Here is a 16,397-nt window from a genome sequence, read left to right as displayed (position 1 = left end):
AGTTTTGGCAGCACACTTCTCCAGACATTGTGGCATTGCCAGGTTTGACACAGGATTGTAGCTCCAACCACAGAAGATCCTCCATTGGATATACCTTCTGTATTCTTACATTACATGGATAGTGAAAGCCCTGGTTCTTAACAGCTGAAATGAGCTTGCCTCCTTTCTGTGACCACTGGTGCTCACAGTGATCTCGGTCAACAGCACAGCCACTGGAGCTCCTGGCATGGAGGTCTGTGCATACCCTGCCCTCTGGAGTTGAACCACCAGGGTCTAGTATTCATTTTACAAATATGCTATGCTCATTCCCCACTGCTCACCCCCAAAGGAACTGTTTCCTCTGCCTGAGACATTCTTTCCCTTTCTGTCTGTCTTTCCTTTGGCAGGAACAAAGGTCCTAGTTAACATCTGTGCTTTCTGCAGATATCATCAGGCATTTCACTCCCTCAGAGAAACCTCCCTTCTCCTCCTCTTCCTTGTCCACATGTCTTGATTACATATCTCAAAGAATTACTTGTATATTATGTGTATGCTACATTATAATTATACCCTCATCTGTGTGATTATTTGAATAATGCTTGTCACCTCCACCAAAAGCAAACTCCATGAATGCAAGGACCCCAGCACCTCTTGGCAAGCCGTAGTTGTTAGTTACACCGTCTTTGTATGGAAAAGAATGAGAAGGGAGTGAGGACAGTGCGCTCCCTCCTTTTTCTCCCCTCTGCCACCAAAGCAGCATTTCCTGTGTTGGGGTTTCGTCCATAGAGGTATATCCCAAAGGTTGGGGGATAAGCAGCATTTCCTGTCTCTTCTCTCACTACTGGCCCAGACATTCTTGATCAGCTAACCACATCAGGAAATAGATGCTTGCGTAGGGATGGGTGGCCTTGGAGAGTTCTCTGGCCCATTCGTCCTGTCTCACTTCAGGTCCAGCTGGGACATAACAGGTTTTGGTTGTTGTTTTAATGTAAATTCCCTGGCTAATTATGGGCAAGTAGGGGTCATTGTTAGTGTTCCTTCCAGGAAGAAACTTGTTCTTTTCTATTGCTGATGTAACAATTTATCACAAATTGGGTGGCTTAAAATAATACACAACTATTCTACTATGGTTCTAGAGAGTAGAATTCTGAAATCAGTCTCCCTCTGCTACGTCTAGGTGTCAGCAGGGCTGGTTCCTTCTGGGGGACCTAGGGGAGAGTCTATTTCCTTGCCTTTTCCGGTTCCTCAAGGTCAGCTGCATTGCTCAGCTGTGGCCCCTTTCCCAGTTCTCAGAGCACTTCTCTCCCTTCTCTGTGTCCACCATCATGTGACCATCTCTTTGGCTCTGACTCCTCCTGTATCCCACTTCTAAGGATCCTTGTGTTTATATCAGGCCACCAGATAATCCAGGATATTCTTTCCCCATCTCAAAATTCATAACTTCTTGTCTACAAAGCCCCTTTTGCCATATACGATATCGTTTGCTGGTTCAGGGAATGGACATCTTTGGGAAGCCGTTATTCTGCCTATCATACCAAGACTGAGATTTGTTAGTAAATATCAAAGTCTTGGACAGCTTCTCAGGCAATATAGGACCCCTGCTTTCTGCCTGTCGTCAGAAATTATGACATTCAAGTCTTTTGTATTACTGTTTCCAAATGGACTATATAGTACTTTAGATTTTAAAAGATCTTAGATTTCATTTTTTTCTAGAGGTTTTTGCCTTAGGGTGTGTGCACTTGCTGGAGAGAGAGAGAGACAGAGACAGTGAGAGAGAAAGTGAGAAATCACACCCGCACTATCATTTCTCCTCTTGGGATCTTGGGTACGTACGCAAAAGTGCCTGGCATAATTTTGAAGCCACCATGTCCAGAACTCAAATCCAGAGACATAACCACTACTCCATCTGCTGGCCATGATTTCATTTTTTTCCCTATCAGTGCATATGCTCACAGGACAGACAGAGACAACGAGACAGAAAGTGAGAAATCCACACCCTCCCCCCAGGTGCAGTGGCCACGCCGCGATCCTGTCTCATTCATTCTCCTCTCTGGATTTTGAGTACACATGCACGTGCACCTGGTCTGGGAATCGAACTGCAGTTGGCCATCCGAAAGTCCAGTGCTTTAACCACTATGCCACCTGCTGGCCCTTAGATTTCATTTTGAAAGGCACAATCATAAGTGTCATTAGAAAGTTAAAGAAATGTTATAATCTCTATGGTTATTGCTGTGTACATTTCAGTAGATCATTTTACCTCTCTAAATTGCAAAGTTCATATTGTCAACCTAGAAAAGGAAGGCTGAGGCAGAGGAAGTGAAATGAAAGTGGTTTATTTGAGCTGAGAATGTAGGATGATTTGCCTGAACAACACGGATTTTTAGTTACCTAAAATATGAGCACCAAAATGGCTGCTGAGAAGGCTAGTTTACATATTAAAGAGAAGGCCAAGAAGAAAGGAGGCTACAGTTGTTCTTCAAAAGAGAGATCTTTGCTCTAGGGTGTGTGTGTGCTCGCTGGAGAGACAGAAAGCAAGAAATCATCCCCCAGGAGGGATGGTCACACTGCAATCCCTTCTCCTCCAGTCTCCTCTTGGGATTTTGGGAACACATGCACATGCACCTGGCATGAGTTTTAAGCTGCTGGGCCTGGGACTCGAACTGCAGTAGACTACGTGGGAGTCCAGCGATGTAACCACTAAGACATCTGCTGATCTCCATCAAAACTCCTTTTAAAATAACGGTGGAACCCAGCTGTGGTGGCACAGATGATAGTATGCTGAATCGTGAGCTAGAAGCCACATGATGTGGTTTGACTATCGGGTAGACTGCCTGAAACAACACAAGCACGTTCATGAGTGCCCAAGATCCACAAGCTGGAGGACTGGAGGATGGGGATTGCGGGGTAACCAGACTCTGCAGAGGGTGTTTCTTTCTCTGTCTCTCTGTACTTCTCTCTCTCTTTCATATGCACACACTCTATCATAAATAAATTAAAAAAGAGAATGCAGGCAAAATTGATCGACTATATATTACTTTTTACATTATGAACTCAAGAATGACAATCTCGGGACCAGCAGTTGGCGTAATGGCTATGTCGCTGGACTCCCATGTAGTCGACCATGGTTTGAGTCCCAGACCTGGTGCCTTAAACTCACGCCGGGCATGTGTGCGTGCTTGTCAGCCCAAGATCCCAAGAGGATAATGGAGGAGAAGGGATTGTGGCATGGCCATGTCCCTGGGGGGGGGTGATTTCTTGCTCTCTGTCTCTTTCTGGTGAGCGCATATGTCCTATAGCAAAAACCTTCCAAAAAAAAAAAAAATGAGGATCTCAGGTAACTTTTTCTTTTTGCTGTTTTGTTTTGTTTAGTTTGTTATAGAGTGTGTGTGCTCACCAGAGAGAGAGAAAGAGAAATCTCCCCTAGTGTGCATGACTGCACCATAATCCCTTCTTTTCCATTCTCTTGGGATTTTGGGCACACGCCACACAGTGGTGTATTTTTCAAGCCACTGCATCAAAGACTTGAAACACACAGTCAGACATGTGGGATCCAGTTGCCTTAACTACCATGCCACCAGCTGGCCGCACATGTAATTTTTTTACAGGTCAGTTTGTCTAAGTATGCCTTAAAACAATCGGGGGACATGAGTGTGGGCACAACAACAATGTCAGCTTATGCCTTATGTGGGCCATTAGCATGTACATGCACACTCTGAACTGCCTTCCTTTCTCAGGATAAACATAACAGCATGTCTCAGGGTTATCATCTGTAAAATGTGAATAATGTGCTGAGTTATACTTATCTAGCACTTAAAAATGACAATGTCCAATGAATACTTGTATTATTTATGGCTATTTTTTTTTTTTTTTGCCATAGGGCACGTGTGCTCACCAGAAAGACAGAGAGAGACAGAGAGACAGAAAGCGAGAAATCACCCACCAGGGGGGATGGCCACACCGCAATCCCTTCTCCTCCATTCTCCCCTCGGCATTTTGAGCATGCATGCACATGTGCCTGGCGTGAGTTTAAGCCACCAGGTCTGGGACTTGAACCACGGTCAGGTACACGGGAGTTCAGCGACATAGCCATTATGCTAACTGCTGGTCCCAAATTCCTAAAACTTTATCAGAGGGTTCATAACTGTCATCAGATTTTACAGAGTTCAGTGACCTAAACAGATTTTAAGACACTAGTTGAGGGGAAGGACTTCAACGTGAAGTACTGAGGGAAGTTCTCTGGTGACTTGATTTCTAGAGTACACTCAGGCCAGAGGGTTTAACAGTGTGATTTTATAAGAGTCCCTACTGTTGGAGTTTCAGAGACCATTACCAATAGCAGAATTCATAAGAAATCAGAGTGTGAACCAGCAAGCCACTGTGTTCGTGAAGGAGGGGTTGCCTGTCTAGTGACCGCTAGACTTGTTGACCTCGTCCCCTGCTGCTTGGTGAGGGTGCCTGACCAGGTTATCCTGTTGACTGGGGAGAAATTGAACTACTTGGTCGTCTCTGACTAACACCAGGGTACCTGGAAAATAAAACAATTACCCTGGGGGGGCAGCAGGTGACATGGTGGTTAAGGTGGAGGACTCCCACATGGCTGAACGAGGATTAAGTCCCAGTCCTGACAACTTGAAAATCACACTGGGCATGTGTGTGTATGTGCGTGCCCAAAATCCCCAGAGGAGAATGGAAAAGAAGGGATTGCAGCGTGGCCATTTCCCGAGGAATGATTTCTCACTTTCTCTCTCTCTGTCTCTCTCAGGTGAGTGCACATGCCCTATGGGATAAAATTACTCAGAAGAATGGTAAGGGAAGGGAATTGCACAGTCCAGAAGGGATATTTTATACAGCCTATGTTATAATCTGACAAATTCTCCTCAAAGCACATTGAAGTACCCTCCCTGCCTGACACATGCATGGTCTTCCCCTCTCTCAAACAGTACTGGGGTAAAGCCAAGACTTGCCTTGGCCCATATTTTTAACTGTGCAGAGCAGCCCTTTCTAGTAGCATATTCCTGGAGGCCAGCAAATGGTGTAGTGGTTACATTGCCCAACTCTCACATGGCCAACCACTGTTTGAGTCTTGGACTTGGTGGCTTGAAACTCATGCCGGTCATATGTGTGTGCGTGCCCAGGATCCTGGGAGGAGAGTGGAGGAGGAGACATTGCGGTGTGGCCATTCCCCCTGGGGATGATTTCTCACTTTCCCTCTTACTATCTCTGTCTCTCTCTCTCTCTTCAGTGAGCACGCATGCCAAAAACCTATCTCTCTCTCTCTGCTATATATATATATATATATATATATTCCTTTTGTATAAAAATTACAATACAATAGAATATGCTGCATGTTTTTTTTTTCTTTTTCTTTTTAGCATGCAATTCTACTTTGATGAAACTATTCTTTTTCCCTAAATTTGAGCTAGTGACTCCCAGAACTTCTTTTCAGGCACTTGCCTTCTCTCAGTATGGGTTACTTTCCAACGTGGTTAACTTTATCCATTATGCATTATTTGTACTCATTTTCACTGGCAGAGAGTTGCGTTTTCTAGTTTTAGGTGAACCTTATCAAGGAGCTTCGTGTGCCAACCAGGGGAGCCACTCCACTAACCACTGAAATCAGATTCATTGTTCTCATTCTCATAATGAAAATAAAACAACTGTGTAACATGGAACTTTTTTGGGTTGTGTTATATACAGCGATCTCTTTAAAATCAGGTAATATTAGCTCCTCTTTATAACTGACACTTGGATTGTTTAGAATAAAATCTAACCTCCTACTTACAGCAGAGTGGTGTTCCCAGCCTGTCCTCCAATCCCCCATCCCCTTCAGCACCCAGGACTTCCCTTTGGAGACCCGTTTTTCTCATACTCTCAGAGAGCACTTCAGATGAAAGTAGTTCTTTCCTTAGATCCTCAGTGAGTGCTTTACTCAGGACTTGACCAATCAGCATGGTCCATTTCTTCTTTCTCCTCACTCCCTCCCTGCAGGGACTGGTCCAGATACACATGAGACTCTGGTTATCTAATAAGAATCAGATCTGAAGACCAGCGGATGGGGTAATGGTTATGTCTCTGGACTCTCTAAGGTCACCTGTGGTTTGAGTCCTGGACTCAGTGGCTTCAAACTCATGCCGGGTGTGTGTGCATGTGTTCCCAAAATCCTGAGAGGATAATGGAGAAGAAAATATCACAGAGTGGCCATCCCCCCTGGGGGGTGATTTCTCACTTTCTGTCTCTCTGTCTCGCTCTGTCTCTCTGGTGAGTGCACGTGCCTTATAGCAGAAATCTCTCTTAAAAAATAAAGAGAAATAATCAGGTCTGATAATTTTGTGGCAATTATTCAGAAATGAATGCCATCTTCCAGGATTGCTAAACTGCTAGAATACATGGCTGAATCTCACATTCTTCACTAACTTTTATGTTCTTGTCATATTTTGCCCTTCTGGAAATGAAGCAAAGCCAGACTAAAGCGGACACAGGTGCGAGAGACAGCCAGTGACACCATCTGGGCATATTTATGACCACACTTAATTTCTTCAAACAACTGAGCATTCTTCTTTTTCCTTGAACTGGTTCGAACCTGGTTTCTGCTGCTCGCATCCCCACAAGTCCAGCTGGTCATGCACCCGGAATGGTCTGGTCTCTACTGACTTCCCCCACCTGCCTTGTGCCACATTCTTCCTTCTCTGTATTACAGGTACTTTTAACTTCTGTCAATCCTAGAAAAATTCTACCTGAGGGATTGTTCTTCTTTCTTTCTAAGGTTCTTCTCCAGTGCTTTGCCCTCCATGAGATCTCTCCTTAAACACTGCCTTCTCAGAAGCTCTTCTGTCTCTCCAACACACACACACACACACACACACACACACACACACCCATGACTGCAAGTTCCCTGGGGGTGGGGACCACAGGTGATTTGTTCGTTATCATCATTCTAGCGTCCATTGTGCGTGACACGTAGTAAGTGCTACAGGAAGATCCCGTCAACGAGCTGGACTCATTCTGCTTTCCCCTCTGCCTTGAATTCTTTCTCACGTTTTTTGAATAGCCAGCACCTTCTCATTTCAGTCTTAACCCAAATATCTTCTCAGGCAAGGAAGTCTTCCCTGATGATAAAATCTAACATAGACACGCCACCCACAACCTCTATAACATCATCCAGCTTTTAAATTTTTTTTCTAGTTGATGCGTTACAATCATGTGAAAGAGAAAGAGAAATGGTCATGCCATAGTCATTTTTCCTCCATTTCTGTCCCCCACCAGAGTTCTGGGCACACATATGCACATACCTGCCATGTTTTTCAAGCTACCAGAGCTGGAATTCCAACTGCAGTCAGTCGTGTGGGATCTTGCCTTCAATGCACAGTGCTTAACTGTTGTGCTACCGGGCTAACCCACGTCATTCAGTCTTTTATCCCTCGGCATACTGCCATGACTGAGATGATTTTGTTCACTTCATTTATTTATTTATTTATTTTCTGTCCCCAAACAAAATATAAGCTCCATGAGAACAGGGACTGTGTCTCCATGAAAGCTTCATTTCCAGCACCTGTAGCCATGCCTGGCACATTATAGGGTCTCACTAAATATGCGTTAAATGAATGAATGAAAGCCAAGCTCTACAAATCACTCACTTGCATGCGTTGCCTTATTTAGTCCTCACGACAACCCTGTGAGGTATGTTAGAGAAGAAAATTATGTCTTGGAGGGACAATGGAATTTGCTCAAAGTCGCAGTGTTAGTAATGTGAGAAGCTGGAATTCAGGTCTACATGTGCTGTTTTTGTGGATGACAATTCATTGTCTACCTTTCAAAATATGTACTCTATTTCTTATCATGCAAGTTTGCTGATCATGGCTGGGTTCCAAATAAAACTATGGGGTACTTATACCCTTGCCTCTTCTAACCATTAACCTATCCCCACAGCTCTAGGCAGAGCAGGTGGACAGCTGGAGCTCCGCAACCTCAGTTGCATGGACTAGAGCTTTCCCTGGTGCACTCACCACATACAGGGAAGCAGGAGCGTGCATGTCATTTGCAGGCTTCTGGCTCCAAAAGATGGAGCTTTCTGCAGAAGGGGTCAGCCTGGGCACGCACCAGAACCTTTTCTCCAAACTTAAAAAGTTAGAAAGGTCTTAAACTAGCTTGATGCCTGGTGATTAAGAAGCTGGATCTAATATGGTAAACTGCACTGTTCAAGTCTGGACCCAGCAGCTTGGAAGACATGACAGGTACATGTGTGCGTGCTCAAAATCCTGAAAAGAGGGAGACATGAAGGAGAAAGAATTGCAACGTGACCATTTCACATGGGTGGGGCTTCCCCCCTTTATCCATTTCTCACTGGCAAGCACGCGTGCCTTCTGGCACATTAAAAAAAAATAATAATCTTTTTCCAAGAGGCTGGATTCAGGGAAGGGAAGGGAATAAGGGATCTGGAGAGAAGGGCAAAAATATTTTCCTAATACTTCAAGAGAGTCCAAATCCTGTTTTATGGATGAAGGCAATCAACAGGATTAGAGAGAAATTTCCCTATCTTCAACTCTCAGCTAAAAAAGAAAAAAACCTTAATCTGCAATTGATGTTGAAAACTATGGTGGCTTGGAGGAATATTATCTATATTATCTATATGGAGGAATATTATCTATATGAGCAGTCTCAGGACTCAGTTCAGCCAACAAATTTAATCAATCATGTCATGTCTGAAAAAATCCCTCAGTGCCTCTGTCCTACCATTAGACTCAACTTTAAACTCCTCAGGGCCATGCCTTTCACGAGCAGCCCTGGACCCTCTTTAGTCTCACTTCCTGGTCTTTCCTGGCCCCCCTCACAGCCCATGGTGGAGAAGCTAGGAACATCTTGCAGTTCCTCCGATTTCTGAACCTATGTAACTGTCATTTCTTCTCTATTCAGCTACGTCCTATTCAGGTAACAAGATTAGGTTGTTACCAGTGAGCAGGGTGAAGGTAGGTTACCTAGTGCCTGTCTTTATAACCTTTGGCCTTTCAGGAGTGGTTGCCTTAAAGGAGTTTCAAAAGGTGAGCTCAAGGGCAACCTGGCTTGGAAGGCTTCCTGGCTGTCCTGGAGGTAGTTCTCCTTGCTCTCAAACATTGTAGCACATCTCTCTTTATTTATTTGTACTCATTTCCCTTTCCTTGCCAGAAGATGTGTACCCTTCCCAGAGAGAGACAAAGAGAAAGGGAGAAACATTCTTCCATGAGGAATGGCCATGCTGCAATCCCTTCTCCTTCATTTTATAATCTTGTTGGGATTTGGGGTACATACACATACACACGCACACACACACCTGGTGGTCCAAGATTTGAACCTCTGGGTTGGTCATGTGGGATCTTGCTTCCCCATCCACCAGACCACAGAGCGGGCCCCATATGTCTATCTGTAATTATTATGCTATATTTAAATATTGTTTTCCCTTTTTTCTGAGGAAAGGGACTGTGACTTATGCATCTCCATGTCCCCAGTGTTAAGCCACAGCACCTAGTACCTAGAACTCAGTAGGTACTTAATAAATTAATTTTTGAATGAAAGCTCTTCTAGACCTCTACGATATGAAAAACACTGGTTCAGGCACTATTGAGGGGACATAAAGTCTTTTTCACTTTATTATTATTTTTTTAAATTGTGAGCGGGTGTGTGCACTTGCCGGACAGCGACAGAGAGGGAAAACGAGAAAGCATCCCCCGTATGGGGTAAAGCAATCCCTTCTCCTTCATTTCTCCCTCTTGTCAGGATTTGGGGCATGCTTGCCCGTGCACCAAGTGTGTCTTTCAAGTTGCCAGGGCAGAGCCTGGAACTGTGGTCAGCCATGTGGGATCCTGCTTCCTTGGAAATAACTAAGCTCTGAAAAAATAATAATTAATGTGGTTTATTCTAAGCAAGAGATTGAGAGTCTAAGCAGAAGAAAAACAAAAATGTTTCTCAGAGTGCCGAAGTACAGTGGTTCCTTTCATTTTGCTCTGAGAGCAGGGGAGTTGTCACTCAGCATGAGTCTTTCACATTGGCCCGGTCCAAAAAGGTGAGACACCTAAAGGTCCTGTTATCAATGGACTGATACATCTGTTAGTGTTTGTAGTTATAAAGCCCCCTCCCCCCTCAACCCCAACCCAGGCCCTTCGGAAATAATTTTGGAATGAAAAAAAGAAAAAAAGCAGTCAGACTTTTGTCCTTATCCCTTAATCATTACGCTACAGGGCCAGGCAAATGTCTCTGATTTTAATAATGTGAAAGTCTGGGGTGAACAAGATATGAAATGTTTACAAATGTTGACAACCTTCTGGGATGAGGTTGCATGTAGTATCTAAGAGGTGCGTGACTTGATTTAGAGGGGTTGAGCTGATATGCTAGGGAGAGTAGGGCTTCTACACTACAGGAAGGGAGCCTATTATGAAGGAAAGTGGTAACAAAAATGGATCTTCTCAAGTTCTTCCACTGGCTCCCTGGAGTAGGTCTATTATCTGGCTTTAGGATCTCTGGTCTGCTGAACAGCTCCTGAGACAGATAAATGGATACTTGAATCCTGGAACAGGAAGAACAACAAATCATTTAAACAAGCAGGATAGACATGTCCTTTCCATATGATGTGTGTGGGGCCAGCAGATGGCATAGTGGTTACTTAGCTAGATTCCCACATGGCTGACCGCAGTGTGAGTCCTGGACCTGGTAGCTTGAAAATCATGCCAAGCATGTGTGCATGTGTGCCCAGGGTCCTGGGAGGAGAATGGGGTAGAAGGGATTGCAATGTGGCCATCACATCTGGGGGATGATTTCTCACTTTCCTTCTCACTGTCTCTGTTTCTTTCTCTGGCGAGCATACACGCCTTAAGGCAAATACCTCTTAAAAAATACTAAAATCTTGGGACCAGCAGATGGCATAACAGTTACGTCACTGGACTCCCATAGAGTTGACTGTGGTTCAAGTCCTGGACCTGGTGGCCTCAAACTCATGCAAGGCACATGTGCATGTGTGCTCAAATCTTTTTTTTTTTTGGAGAGGTTTTTGCTATAGGTCGCATGCACTTGCCAGACAGACAGAAAGACAGAGAGACAGAAAGTGAGAAGTCACTCCCCGGGGGGCTGGGCATGCATTCTACTCTAGGGACCTTGGGCACGCACGCACACGCGCCCGGCGTGAATTTAAGCCACCGGATCTGTGACACAAACCACGGTCGACTACATGGGAGTCCAGCAACATAGCCATTACGCTAACTGCTGGTCCCTGTGCTCAAATCTTGAGAGGAGAATGGAAGAGAAGGGATTGTGTTGTGGCCATCCCCGCTGGGTGGTGATTTCTTGCTTTCTGTCTTTCTGGTGAGGGCATGTGCCCTCCAAAAATCTCTAAAAAAAACAAAAAATAGGGTCAGTAGATGGTGTGGTGGTTAAGGTGCTGGACACTCCCACATGGCCGACCATGGTTCAAGTCCCAGATCTGGTGACTTGATTTCTCCCTTTCCTTCTCTCTTGTGTCTGTCTTTCTCTGGTCAAATGAAATTAAATGAATGAATAAGTAAAATTAAATAAGTAATTCCTTAAAAAATAAAATAAAATCTGATGTGTGTCTAGAAATTATTATAATTCAGAGTAAAGGTCAGGAGGCAGTCATTTCAAGAGAAAAAGGAAAGATTATTGGACAAGAGGTCTGAAGCCAGAGGTGCTTCAGCCTACCAACTAGAACAAAGGATCTTTTACAGGGCAACTGAGTAAGGTATTTTGGGAGACTGCATGTACGGCAGGTACGGAAGTGTGGTCAGGCATGGTAAGATTGGCTCATTCAGTACACATTGAATATCTTCTGATTTTCATTTTATTTTGAGCTATTAGACTCTTTGCTTGTTTTATGTCCTTGTGTAATAGTGTTTGGGTCAGCGCGCCCTTACATTATCAGTCCAAAATCTTTGCTACTTGTAAGATTGGTTTAGCATCATTCTTTAGGACAGGGATCCAGCACTTGCGTTTCATGAGTAGTGCTGGATCACAGCAGGGCACAATGGTTAACTGGACTGGGTATGTCCACAGAGCTGAATTCTAATTCAACAATGAGCATTACTGATGCTGCTTCTGATCCTACATAACTTAAAAACCGTCTGAAATGGATTTTTACAATCTGTCTAAAAAGATCACATGTGCTTTATTATTTTTAACTTTTATTCATTTTCATTGTTTTATTATTATTATTGAAGTTGACCAGGGAGAGACAGAGAGAGAGATAGAGGAAAGTGAGAAAGCAAGCTGCCAGGTCCGGGACTCAAACTATGGTCAGCCATGTGGAAGTCCAGCTGCTTTAACCATCACACCACCTGCCAGCCCGTTGTGTGCTTTAAACATCATGGAATATAGAGTTGGGAAGTGCCTCCTTGGTGACTGTATAAACTAGGTCAGATTGGCATCTCATTTTTATTCTCCCCTTTTTTGTAATCAGAGAGGAAGTGGAGGAAGGGGAAAACATCCCGCTAGTCTAAATGCACTTATAATTCTTATTGCACCTTTTGCTTAGAATTAACCACAGCCTTGCCATGCCTCAGAAACAGTCTAGGATTTCTTTTAACTATTTAAATATCCACACATGTGTTTGGTTGGAACAGGGTGATATCTCTGATGTGCAAGCCCCTTTGAATTTCTAGCACAGTACCTGGCATATTTACGTACTCAAAAAATGCTTGTTAAGGAATTAATGAATGAGTCTGAGGAGGAAAGAAGTTTAGATGAAAGTTATTTCTCTCACTGTAAGAACATGTCTTCTTTCAGATATGAATCAGCTAGTTAGCTTAAACTGTGCTTTTTATCTGTTCACCAGGTGTAGCTGAGAGCTTCAGCTGAGATTGAGAGTCACTGCCCGAGGATAATAAAGTGGGCGGGGATCTGGAAGGCGCAGAACCGAGAAGAGTAGGCGGAGTCACAGAGAGTTGGAGCATTTCTGTCCAATCAAAAGGAAACGGTCGGAGTAGGAGGGGGGCATAAGTCAGAGCGGGAGACCGAGAATCCTGCCCAGTTACAGGAGCCGTCAGCCCAACTGCAGCTTCTCGGCCTCGGAGCTTCTGCCCACCGAGAGCGGCCTGTAGGCAGGCGGACTTCAGCAATGGCCTTTGCAAATTTGCGGAAAGTGCTTATCAGTGATAGTCTGGACCCCTGCTGCAGGAAGATCCTGCAAGATGGAGGGCTCCAGGTGGTGGAGAAACAGAACCTGAGCAAAGAGGAGCTGATAGCCGAGCTGCAGGTAAGGCGAGCAGGAGAAAAGTGAGGTCTACGGGTCATCCTCTACTGAAACAGGCTGGGCGTCCTGAGATTGGAGGCTGGCGAGGGCGAGCCAGGAGAAGGGGGGATGCAAACTTTCTGTTAAGTTTGCAGCCGCGTGTTTCTCGTTGGACGGCTTCCAGTGAGCACTGCAAAGTGCAAGCTGCTCCAACTGGTCCTGCAGGCTGCCCGCGGGATGCCAGCGCGGCTCGCTGGCGCCTTGGCTCGCAGTGGCCATGGCAGCTCTCTCTGCCTGGTTCCCCGACTAACGCGCCAGGGCATCGGGGGAGGGGCGCCAAAGTGGCCTTCCTGCGGGAGCCCAGGAACGACGACTCCGGACAGAATCCCGGCTCGCTTGGGTGAGTCTAGCCTTTGCTGAGGGGTGCTGACGAAGTCCCAGGCTGTCTCCTGGCTGCTGGACAAGCAGCTGGGGAAGGCGGCCCCCCTGGGGCAGCAAAGCGTACCCGCCTTTTGTCTGATGCAAGACTGCTGCGCGCTTTCACCGCCCCTCGGCCTCCTGGGGGCGTTCGGAGGAAATGCGAGGGGCGGGCGAGATCCTTGGGCCGCCCACGCCGCTGCCGCAGCAACAGCAGCAGCCGCAGCCGCTGTCCAAGCTGAGCCTTTGCTCACCGCTGTGACCGAAGGCCTCACCTTTGGCCTCATCGCTGATCGGTAGTGACCAGACTGGACCAGAGCGATGTCAAACGCTCCCAGGAAAATTTTCAGCAGATCTTACAAACGTATCTCTGTACCTCCGTTTGTTGGGTTACACAATTCTTTTATTCTACTCCAAATCGTTGCCTTGTTTGTAAAGGTCCTGCCGGGTTTGGTGACCTTTTCCAGTCTTAGGACATTTAACGTGTGAACTTTACACTTCAGTTTCTGTACTTTCTACCTCTGCAATAATTCACACAGCTTCCTCATCTCCCCCACCCCCGAATCCCACACCCACCCAGTGTGGCCTCCCACCAGGCTCGGTGGGTGTTGACTACCTCAAACCGTTCCCTGCCTGAGGGCCCCTTAAAACCACAGAGGCGGCTGCTGTGGCCTTAGCTTGCCACAGCCGCGTGGTCCTAGAACTGCCCTGCTCTCCTTCTGCCCGTGTGTCGTGTGTTGGCTGCCTTGTTTTACTACCCACCCTTGCCCAATTATCCAGCCCCTGTTCTGAGCTCAGGGGTGTTTCTGACTTACCTCCGGCCCTCAGGCTCTTGTAGGCTACTGAGGAAGCGGGGTCCACCCTGGTACTGGTGCCACCTGATCAGAGGGCATAGCACGTGGGTGCTAAGTTAGACCACCAGGCTGGCCTAGCTTCTGCCTGCTCCCCTGTGGGGAGTGGAGCACAGAGCGGGACTGATCATTCTGGGCTGAACTGGGAGGCAAGGGCTCAGGACCTGACCCTTTAAGCTCTGGTAGGATTAGACAAATGGCAGGCACCTCACATGTCCTTTTGTGTGGATGCTATCAATAGCCATGGCTCTGGACAATGACCTGGGAAGGCAGCGAAGTGGTCTCCAAACCAGCTTCTGACCCTCAGCCGCCACCAGAGACTCCAACTAGGGTTTTGCAGCTGTGAATCGAAGTTGGAAATCTTATGCCCAGGAGGGAGAGCAGAGCTAAGAAGAATGGAAGGCCCCCTCAGTAATGGAGAAAAAAAAAAAATGGAGGAGTACCATGAAGGCAGGAAGTTGGCTGGATGGTGCTGGGAGTCTGGTGTTGAAACTCAGTTTCAAAGACAATGAAAACTCTTGGCAGGAGAGTGGGGGCATTTGTTGGCTCACTGGATTACTGAGCTTTGGGCACTTAGGGAGGGCTCAGGCTGGGTGTCTGTTTTTGTAAAACATTTGGCTCTGAATACCAATTAATCTCTCCACTGAAGGGTCCTTGTTCTACACTGCACTTTTTCATTCTTGAGAAGAGATGTCTGGCACAGTGTCTTCTGCCCTCTCCCGCTGAAATATTTAATGCAGAAGGAACGATTGCGCAGGTGTGGGGTTTGGGGGTGGGGGAGACGAGGCAGAACTCACCAGTCTTAGTTCCCGCCGCATCTCTGCATTCCAGGCAGGCACAGTTTGCTCTTGTACTCCCTGGTCAGGGAGAGTGAATCATTCCTCCTCTCCCCACCATGGGTCTTTCCAGACTTGAAGCAAGTTGCAACTCTAATTAGTGGGTAATGAAATCGGTCTACTGGGTCATGCTCAGCATTTTCTTTTAAAAATGAAATATCAGAGTAGTGAAGATAGGAAGGCTAAGTACTGTTTCATGAACTTTGTCTCAATTATATATGTTGTGTGTGTGTGTATGTGTGTGTGTGTATGTATTATGTGAGTATAAAATCATGATTTAAAGATGGATTTATACTGTGGGTCTCAGTCAAAAAAAAGTTTGGAAAACACCAACTTACAATATTAGAGTATCTTGGGGCTGACAGGTGGCATGGTGGTTAAAGGGTGCTGACTCCCACATGGCTCACTGTGGTTTAAGTCCTGGACCTGGCAGCATGCTTTCTCACTTTTCCTTTCTCTCTGTCTTTCTCTCTTTTTCTGCCCCTCTCTAATCAAATTATAAATAAAAAATAAAGTTAGATAAAAAAAAGTATATGTATTTGGAGAGGTTTTTGCTATAGGGCGTGTACGCTCCCCAGACAGAGAGAGACAGAGAGACAGAAAGTAAGAAATCACCCCCCAGGGGGGATGGTCACGCCGCAATCCCTTCTCCTCCATTCTCCTCTTGGGATCTTGGGCATGCATGCACATGCGCCCAGTGTGAGTTTAAGCCACTGGGTCTGGGACTCGAACCATGGTCGACTACATGGGAGTCCAGCGACATAGCCAGTATGCTAACAGCTGGTCCCAAATGAAATAATTAAAAACAATATTGAACCATTTATTTGGAACTCACATCTTAAATCTAATGCGCAGAAAAACATTTAAGTCATCTTACCATACATCAATGGTTTTAAGCTTGTCCCTGAGCCACAATAACTAACAACTTATTGTAACTCAGTACACTCATGCATATGTGTACACAATACTTACACATGTTTCATGAAATAATGCTACACATGATGCATTTTGATATGCTTCTGTTTCCTTACATAGTCGTGCTGGTCAGGACCATAAACGAAATACTAACAATGCATTTCGTTTACTGAAGCTCATTTATATCTTTTTTTT

The 16,397-nt window shown here is 45.6% G+C and overlaps 1 protein-coding gene across 1 annotated transcript in view; it reads left to right on the top strand.

The window, feature by feature from the left end:
- The first annotated feature begins 12,945 nt into the window (after positions 1-12,945).
- The window catches only part of PHGDH (phosphoglycerate dehydrogenase), a 29,642-nt gene continuing 26,190 nt past the window's right edge, over positions 12,946-16,397 (top strand). The window contains exon 1 of the mRNA XM_006166295.3: positions 12,946-13,207. Coding sequence (XP_006166357.1) covers positions 13,070-13,207 — 138 coding nt within the window. The 5' untranslated portion in view covers positions 12,946-13,069. The remainder of the gene's footprint in view (positions 13,208-16,397) is intronic.

Source organism: Tupaia chinensis, unplaced genomic scaffold, assembly GCF_000334495.1.
Source record: "Tupaia chinensis unplaced genomic scaffold, TupChi_1.0 Scaffold144247_1, whole genome shotgun sequence".
Classification (NCBI taxonomy): Eukaryota; Metazoa; Chordata; class Mammalia; order Scandentia; family Tupaiidae; genus Tupaia; species Tupaia belangeri.
Note: the sequence above shows the minus strand (reverse complement) of the source record. Positions and strands in the feature narration are given on the sequence as shown.